The 9,966-nt window shown below is 40.3% G+C and overlaps 1 protein-coding gene across 1 annotated transcript; it reads right to left on the bottom strand.

Moving 5' to 3' along the window:
- Window positions 1–3,487: 3,487 nt before the first annotated feature.
- LOC117270611 (lactoylglutathione lyase-like) lies at window positions 3,488–9,180 on the bottom strand. Its single transcript, XM_033648317.2, has 6 exons — window positions 9,024–9,180; window positions 7,406–7,488; window positions 7,098–7,238; window positions 5,651–5,718; window positions 5,311–5,400; window positions 3,488–3,880 (listed from the first exon to the last, which is right to left on the bottom strand). The coding sequence occupies exons 1-6, from the start codon at window positions 9,093–9,095 to the stop codon at window positions 3,786–3,788; spliced, it is 549 nt and encodes a 182-aa protein (XP_033504208.1). The 5' UTR covers window positions 9,096–9,180; the 3' UTR covers window positions 3,488–3,785.
- Window positions 9,181–9,966: the final 786 nt, after the last annotated feature.

Raw genomic sequence — 9,966 nt, 5'->3', positions numbered from 1 at the left:
ACTCAGTACAAGAACACAAACTGAAGTTTTCTTCCTCCAACAACTAACGCACATGGTTGGGTTTAGGAAAAAAAAGAGCAGGGTTTGACTTAATAATCTTACAGGGTGTGAACATCACTCTCCTGGATGAAAGTGGGACTTTGTTGGACCCATCCACGACCGTTTCACCCGCCCTAGTCAGACTTTCGCCACCTTTACTTTCCTTCTTTTCCTGCTGTTATTATGAGAATATGTAAGTATATTCATAATTTGTCAAATATGATAAAGCAAAACTGTTGAATTTCAACTACTAAGCTGCTGAAATGTTACAGATGCTCTGCAAACTATCTGTAGGCAGACTTTCCAAATTAAGTGTTACACTTTTTTTTTGCACGGTTTATCAATACGGCACATACTGATACATACATGTAGGTTCAAGGGAAAAAGATGTTAAGTTGGGGAACACCAGTGTACAGGTTTATGTGCAATGACAGAGTAATGTTCATTGTTATTCTAGAGAACAGGAAGTATAAAAGTTCTATTATAGATGATGGATCTGGTCCCTGATGATTTTTGATGTCATCAATCAAGACTTTGATTAGCCTTAAGGCTCAAATTCTGTCTCTCTGTTTGCAAACTCAAGTGGTTTACCATACAAACGCTGGTGTGTGTTTGCTCGGCACAAGCCATTTGTATCAGTGTCAGCTGAATTAACTAGGGGACACGGGTTTTAACACAGAATAGTCTGAACACTCAAAGTTTCTCCAGTCAAACAAACGCTACAAATTACCTGATTTTAGTCCTCATTCCTTGTGTGAGGAAGTAGCACCCTGTGGCAGACAAGAATTTGCGAATCTTAAGAAAGCAAACAAATGGCCCGCCTCACTCTGCCTGATTCTTACCCTAACCCTAACCAATGCCTAAACCTCTTGCCTAAACTTCAACAATCCAACCAATGAGAGCAATGAGCACTAGCCAGTCACAGGGAGAGGAGGGCAGGTCATTCTTTCGCTATCCCAGGATTCACAAATTTACCTGGCAGACACAGCCAAGTTTAAAGTTGACTTTATTTTTTACTTCATTCATTTTTGTTAGTGTTTTAGCTGTTAGCTTAAAGGTAAGACAGGTCATGGCTACAAGAGTCTGGGTTAACTGTAACAACATGTGGAAAATGTTACAACCTACCCCAAACACTGTACCACTGTGGCTCACACACACTCTCACACTCACACACACACACACACACACACACACACACGTTAATCCACTCCTGCTTTGCCTTCATCTTGCAGTTGATTTACTGAAATCACTGTTGCACCCGTTAAATCCTCTCAGAGAAGAAAACGGCATCATTTCCAGCTGAATGCAGGATTAAAGGCTGACAGGCCTGGGAACAACTCTGCGGACTATAAATCCGCCCCGGTCAGCCGACACGGTTCTCACACCTGGACGCCACTTTGAAGTGACCGGCAGTAAATTGGGTGACATAAGTCGGTCAGCACTTCACATTCAGACACACAGAGGACAGATAACAACCGGAAGACAGAAAGTGTATGAAAAGACACTAAAATAGCAGGAAGTTCACACTGTCAGACACTGCCTGCAGCCTGCAGTGTGTTGTGTTCAGTCTGCGGCTTCTTAACAGGTTACTCAGGCCATTTTACTGACATTTTACTAGTTTTCTAGAAGGCCATCTGCAGTTTGCAGACCAAAATTACATGTGTATTGTGCAGTGGTGAGACGTACTCAGACTTTTTACTTTCGTAAAAGTACCAACACCGATATACTCTTACATCTCGACATCTAAGAGGTATATATTGTACTTTATACTAAGTTACATTCATTTGACAGTTTAAGTGATTTATGCAGTACTTTACTACTAATCCACCCAGTAGTATACAAAATATCTAAAACTGGCTCTACATTGACAAACTACATAATATATTATTCTATGAAAACATGACACTTTGAAAGGAGCCATTGTGCATAGCAGGTACTTTTACTTTTAATAATTAAAGTACATTTTGTTAATAGTACTTATATACTTTTACATAAGTAAAATTTTGAATTCAGGACTTCACCTGTACTGGAGTATTTTAAAACTTTGGTATTTACTTTTACATGACAGATCTGAGTACTTCTTTTACTACTGATCATTAAGCTTTTAGCCTAGCCTCTAGCAAATGTTAGCATGCTAACATGCTTTTGCTGTGTCTCAAATCACATACTTCCATTAGGACACTTCCATGTAGTATACTATGTGCACTATGTACTTATTGGCATAGTGCGTGAATTTCGACAGGGTAGTGTTGTCTCAAACCAAACACAGCCGTTGTGCACTTTTTGGGAAATGATGACCACAAATTCAGCATTTGCGTTATCATTCGCAGTACCAAATCATTACAAAAAATTTTTTTAAAGATATTTTTTTGGCCATTTTTGCCTTTAATGGACAGGACAGGTAAGCTTGAAGGGGGGAGAGAGAGGGGGGATGACATGCAGCAAAGGGCCACAGGCTGGATTCAAACCCGGGCTGCTGCGGCAACAGCCTTGTACATGGGGCACCTGCTCTACCACTAAGCCACTGACACCCCACAGACTGCTAAATTAACCCAACAAACATACTGCTGGCTTATACCCAACAACAGTATAGTGGTGCTTAGTGCATAAAACACATGTATTTGTACAATGCAGCGACGTTCACAGTCACACAGTCCTCGACCGCTATTTCCAGTTTGAGAAGTGGTCCCTTCCCTTCTGCTACGTAGCCCAGATGGCGACCATTGAGGGTGAGAAGTGTCCATAGTTCCACACTCAACTTCTTGACCATTTTGAGTGCACCATCCAGGTACTCATAGTGCACTGCAATTTCCCATACTTCTCAGTGTGAAAGCACCGATGCACTCAAAATATTAAGTGTAAGTACAGAAGTACGCGATTTTTGACACAGCTTAGATAGTGAACATGGTAACATTATACCTGCTAAATAACAACATGTTAGCATTATCATTGTGAGCATGTTAGCACGCTGATGATAGGTTAAGAACAATGTCATGTTTCTGTTTGTGACAGAGCGTGGAGCATAAACCATTTCACCTTTTAGCTAAAAGCAACTCTGCAACAAACTGTCAAATGATTTTAAAGAAAAAAAAATCAGAGACCACTTGTTGATTTCTGTTTTTTAATTATTATTATCCTTTGTTTCTGGATTGCAAGAACCACAGAAAATAAAAATGATAGACGTAGCCACAATGACGTGTAGACGTCTCAAGTTTGACATTTTGGACGTTACCATCTTGGATTTTTGGAGCCAGAATTGACCAGATTTAGACGAGAGGGCGGAGCTGTGGAAGAACGAGGTTTGGATCTGACTGAGAAGCTGAAGACACTAATGGCAAATAGTCTGTCACTCAGCATGGCCATCCCCTTAATTACACATAACTTTAAGTCCTAATAAAATGTAAAAAGTTGTCATGAATGTTGAAATAAGCAACAGAAACCAAAACCATTTCTTGCACCAGGCTGTAAACGTGTTTATTTCTGTTGTAATGCTGGACATTTTAACATGCGTGGTCTAAGGGAACTGACTCTGTTTTGGAGCCAGCCTCAAGTGGCCATTACAGGAACTGCAGTTTTTGGCACTTCGAGTTGGCTTAATGTTTCAACCCCAGAGGTTGCCGCTTGTAATGGACAGAGCTTATGTGTGTATCAAAGGTTTGTCATGTAAAAAATAAAAGTCTTCTTTTATTTCAGCAGTGTTTTCTCCACCATGATGCCCTGAATGTTTCCCCCAGTGTTTCTCTGCTTTAAGGTGCCATTAATGAGACCATGTTGTTAGGACTTAAAATCTCAATCCAGTAGCCGTCGGGATCCTGAATGAAGGCCAGATCCTTCATTTTACCTGTGAGGAAGGGAAATGGTGTCAGTTAATATAATGGTGAACACAAACACACACACTAACTTTTGTCTCTCAGAGGGACGCTGCACTGGCTTACATTCATTCCTGAGATTCGAAACTGAAAATTAAGTTCAGCCCTCCTGTGGGAGGACCATTGTGCTGGGAGGTGAGGCCCCATAACAGGACTGAACAAGTCTTATGTCCCCACATGGTGATTAATACAAGCAAACCATCAGCTTGCTGGCATCCAGCTGAACATGAGCTCCATCTCCTGGTGGAAACTTATATCAACCAACAACATGTGGGTGTTGTGGGGACATTTGTTTAGGTATAGTAAGATATTTGCATTTCAAAATCTAAACCATTTCCAGACTGTTTTCAGCATGTTTTGTCTGCTGATTGTGACTCTCATAAGGTGGCTGACGGTGCTGAATCCACTGCAGCTTAAGGAAACACAAGCAAATAGATCACGTGTGTGTGTGGGTGTGTATATGTTCTTCAAATTGTACACAACTGAGTAACAACGTAATATATTTTTCTGGGAAACACAAAAAGCTACTGAGTAGTAAGTAATTAACGTAAATAAAAAGTGGTTGTCATATTCGTTGGGGTTTAGTGTGCCCTGAAAATTTCCATTGTGTTGTGTTGGACTTGCAGAGCTTCTGTATTTGCAGTGTGTATGTGTTGTCAAATGGGAAAACGTGTTCTTAATTTGCTTGTGTTTTATTTAGTAGTAACATTTTCATAAGCTAAGCAGCACTGACCTCTCCTGGCCACCGTACTGTTGAGCACTGTCTGTCATTTGGGTTATTTTACCTCATAAATCAAGGTCTCTCTTCACAATAAAATCAGTCGATGTGAAATGACAGTGAGTAATTTTCAAGTCCCCAAAGTGTCCGAGCTCACCTTCTAGACTGATAAGTTAAATAATACACTTGGTAATATTCTAGATTTTCCTTGTCAACAAATCCCATGAAAAAACAAAGCCAACAGTAAATGTATCCACTAACAAGTACTGTGTATCAACGCCTGATATATCTTCTTCCTCTGTGCCATAGAGCTGCAGTGTTGTCCACATACTATTATGAGCCACACTGCTGCACTGGGTGACATGATCCTTTATTACTATGAATACACATTGTAGTTTATTTTGACTCATTCCCACATACACCATCCTGCTGCCATAAAAACTCAGTAGAGCACCAAATGTGGATTAATCCGCCGCTGAAAATAGTTCCTAACAAATGCACTGTTTACTCCTGTCTGTTTGATAAAAGTGACAGTGACCAGCTGTTTCAGGAAATCACTGAGAACTTCATAAAATTATATTTAATAGTTTGTTGACACAAATAAAACATATGGTGTAGCGACAGTCTGATTTTTTAAATCTCTAATATACAATAGTTACAGTGTGGACCTGATTTCTGACTCACCTGAATCTGGTTTCTTGACAAACGTCACTCCTTGCTCTTCAAAGACTTTGCAGGCAGCGTAAACATCGGGAACAGCGACGCCAATGTGACCTGCAACAAGACAGCAGGTTACACCCAAAACACACACACACACACATAAAGAAAACAGTGTAGGTGCCATCCTCACTTTGATCTCATCCTTAGAATAATTGGTCAGCTTGGACCAGTTAATTACAACAAATAGTGACATTAAAAATGTAAATATAGTCAGATAAAAGTAAGTGAAGGTGGTAAAATGATAAAAGAGTTACTTTTAAGCTACGTTTACTAACAGTGAAATAAACTTAGTTCAAATTCTCACCAAATCCTCTCGGCTCGTTGTTCCCATTGTGGTATGACAGACTTTCATCTGCCTCTGAACCCCAGTTACTGACAGACAGAGAAATACGATTCATTAAAACACTGACACAAAGGACAAACTTAAGATATACCTCTTGAAAAAACAGCAGACAAACAGGTCGGGATGGGAGCTGCTAAGATTCTATTGATACCAGTGCCATTATTGATTCTGCATATGGGTCCGATTCTTTATCGATCCCTTTGTTGATTCCTTATCAATTTTCTGTGTGGAAAAAAAGTAGGCCTACACAGGCTTTCAGTGTCAACGCAACTATCTTATTCTCTCTGAGGTGAAATGAGAGAATATTTGTACAGCATTCACTTTCATTTAGGTAGTTTTAGTCCAAGCCACCCTGTGTGGTGCTAATGGTATTATAATAGGATATTTACCATCGGTTACAGATTCGGTTGGAAGCAGTGGCACTCATGTGTGGAGTGTCAATTACATACCATTCTTCGAATTAAAGTCCATGTTGTGTAAAAAGATGTTTCAGCATATTGCTAGTGTTTCCACCCTCACTTGAAATATCAATTTACAGGAATTAAAAGCAGCTGTTGTCGACTTTTTTGTCACACATTGGGCTGTTTCTTTCTCTACTTCTTGTAAGTTTAAAGCAGCGTAGACGCGTGAGTTTGAACTGTCAAAAAACACATGCCGGCATCGATAAAAGGAATATATAAGCCTGGAGGCATACGATTCTAATGTCAGTGTCAGTAGTGTCAGTTCTTGATACCCATCCCTACAAACAGGTCGTTATTTTTATTTGTGATGAGCTGAAAAACAAAAGAACAACAAAGAACATTTAAACCATCTGACCCAAAGTATGTGGACACCTCAATCTATTAGATTAGATTAGAGCAAGTTGCTTCAAAGCAAAAAACTCAATGCTTCTCCAACACACATATTTGCTGGTTTCATTCTTCTTCTGTGACAGTAAACCGAATATATTCTGGTTTTGGACTGTTGGTCGGGAAAATCAAGACGTGTGACTGATATTTTCATGACATTTCACAGACTAAACGACTAATCAATGAATTGAGAAAATAAGCAGATTCATTGCTGGTGCAAATAGTCAGGCTTTTCATGTGCATTTCTTTGTGAGATCACTTGCATTAATGTGCTGCTACATAGCCTCCACTTTTCTGGTTTCAGTCTTTCCAGAATATGATAACTAGGTTCTTTGTGTATCTGAAGAAAGGGACAAAACTAAGTTTCTTCAGCACCAAACTGGGAAAACCAATTCTCTGTGGAGCTGAACGCAAACTGTTGACACAAATCGGAAGAACACTGTTGTCTACATATCACTGTATGCTGTAGCAGTACCTTCACTGGAACTGACGAGCCCAGGCCAAAAGTACACACAGTGTCATCTGGTGCTTCAGGGTGTGTTTGGTGTCATCATACGTACTGTGTGAGCTCTATGGTGGCTCGGCGAGAGAAAGTCCACGCCGTCCTCTCTTTGATGTCAGCCGGGATATCTGCTTTGTCCTCGTATCCCAGGAAGTAGAGGGTGAAACGCATTGAGGGGAAGTCGATTTTCTGGAGCAAGCTGGAAACCACAGAGGAGCTCAGTGGTTAATGGTTTAAAGGCTGAACAGAGCAGAATAAAAATGCTTGGACTGATGATAACTCCAGTGAGCACCACAGAAAAGAAAAAAGTTGAGGTGTTGGAATGAGATTTGCTCGGAAAGGTTCAGGATCAGACTGAGGACTCACGTCATGCCCAGGATTCGGGTGTAGAAGTCCAGAGATTTTGCTGGATTTTTGACTCTCAGCATCGTCTGCTGCATCATGTAGTCCTGCAGAGACAAGTTTTTCAAGTCCAATGTGACTCCTATTAGCTTTGGTTTGGTCTCCACCAACCCCTGAGAGAAAGATCTGCTAAGAGCTGCTAAATGTTCCGCAGCTAGTCTCTGACTGTGTCGTGGACTTTATCTGAGCTTGTTTGATGCTCGGCAGCCTGGGGACCAGACGAATCTGCGACCTTATGTTTTATTTGTTCTGGCAGATGCGCCTGGTCTAAGGGTGTAGAGTCACGTGTTTATGTACCGGATTGTGCAAAGTGGGAATATTCTAATTCTTCACTTGTAAAAAAAAAAAAAAAACCAAGAAAAAAAGTGGAGGAGCATCGTTCTGGTGCGCTTTGGCATGCTCCAGCGGCACTACACCCCTGGTCCGGTCCCCCTCCCAGTTTAGACAGATTGCTAGCCAACCAGGCCTGGGATGCCACTAAATCCACATCCTACACAACAATACCTATAAAGCTCCTTTTCTACTGCCTCAAATGGCATTTGCTAGAATCAAACCAGCGTGGTCATTAATAGTCTCTAACCATGCTGTAAATCATGTTAATCACTGCTTGGGAACTGGTTAAACTGTCAAACTAGGCAGCGCCAATCAAGTATGAATCAAGATTTTGTTACTGCACTGTCTATTTCTTGTCTCAAATGTTTTCAGAAACATATTTTAGTGTACTGTTTAGCTGTTAAATGAGAAAGATGGTCTGGGCGATGGGCGGTGATTGGTACTCCATTTATCTGTGTCCAGCATGGCAGTCGGGTCACAAACTTTCTCAAGGCCATTACCAGACTATAGAATAGGCAGATGGGTGTGATATTGTCATAGATTATCTGTCTCACTTAGTGCTGTCTGAATATAGTGACAGTTTTAGCAAATAGTTATTTTTATGGAAGTTACTAACTGTAGCTTTGAATAGTTGGAGAGATTTCCATCAGCAGCAGCTCTTGAAAGAAAAGGTGTCTGTGTTACTCTGGATCATCTAAAATTTCACTGTGATCTACTTCCTACTGTTCTGTGGGTTATAAAGAGTTACCTGCTTTTGGAAAGACAAGTTGTTGAGTTTCACTACCATTGTCCTGGGGTGGAAACAAAAACCTAATAGGTGGATATTTTCAAAATGTTGGCACATGAAGCCGAAACTCTCTGCATGACTAGATAACACCAGAAGTGACTAAGTGTTTAATGTAATTGAGGTGAATTGGCCCTTGAAAAATCAGTGGCAGCATTAATGTGCTGTATAGCTGTGACTCTTATGTGAGTATAAACCCTGGTCTGAATCTATCATAACACATGAAACCTCTTGAAATGGAGCTTTCAGCAGCTCAGCAGACGCTCCTGTATAAAATGTTAAAGTGTGTGAACTGTCAGTGTGGCCTGCAGGCATCTGCAGGGCTGAAGGCTCAGACAAATTGCTGCCAACAGGTTCGACTGGATTACAGTCACCCCACAGTCTGTGTCCCCTGCCAGAGCCGTGAAACAAAATTAATGAAATCCATTACCACTAAAATAAATATTAAAAAAACCAAACACTCACCTTAGTCATGGGATCTCCCTCTTTGCAGGCATTAGACACAGCCTCGTCCGACAGTCCCCCTTTGTACTCCATGGCTCTCAGATCACACTGAGTGAACAGAACAAGTTCTCCTTCTATGCAGTGCTGCCTTCAAGGGCTGCTGATAAAATGGTGCTTCTGAGATGCTTTGCTGATGTTTACAGCAGGTATATGCATTATTTTTCAGGCTGTTTGAGACATAGAATTCCTAAAAATCTGTACGTCATTTGCACAACCATCACTCTGTAAAGCCTAAAGCCCACAAAGTTTAAGTTACTTCAAAAACCTGAAAGATCTAGGGCTTTTTTTTTTTTAAAGAAAACATTTGAGGCTGATTACACGTGGAATGGAAATTACTCCCCTTGTCTATACGTGTAGAGAGTTTGGGTTTCCCAACAGCATAGTTGAGCAAATCATTCACATATGTCACCACACACTAAACACAGAGAACATTCTGGCTGCATCACATTGGCTGTTCATTTGTTTCACATACTCAGATTTTTTAAAATCACTTTTAAGTCTCAGATTGTTGGCATTTTTATAGATTATTGTTCCAATAGTTTGTGAGCATTTTTATCTGCACTTGCACTGGTTTGGAAAGATCGTATGGAAATAAACTTTACTTACTTCTGTTATTGCTGCTATTATTACTTGTACTATTACTTCTAATGCTATTACCATAGTATCTGTTCTGTTGCTATAACAACTACGTTTCAAACCTCATTAAAGACACTCTCCCTAATGAAAGTCTCACATTATCTGAATCGGTTTAACCAGTTTCACAAGATATAAGAAGAGATGTTCACTACAAAGTTTCCGTTCAATCACAGGTTTTGGCTGTAACTGCCATATCATGAAAGGTTTCATGCTTAAATTGCAGTTTTTTTTATGTAGTAATAACAAAGAGAATAACATGACAAAGTAA

The sequence above is a fragment of the Epinephelus lanceolatus genome, chromosome 13 (genome assembly GCF_041903045.1).
Source record: "Epinephelus lanceolatus isolate andai-2023 chromosome 13, ASM4190304v1, whole genome shotgun sequence".
NCBI classification, from domain to species: domain Eukaryota; kingdom Metazoa; phylum Chordata; class Actinopteri; order Perciformes; family Serranidae; genus Epinephelus; species Epinephelus lanceolatus.
The sequence above is the reverse complement of the archived record's forward strand: the minus strand, read 5'-3'. Positions and strand labels throughout refer to the sequence as shown.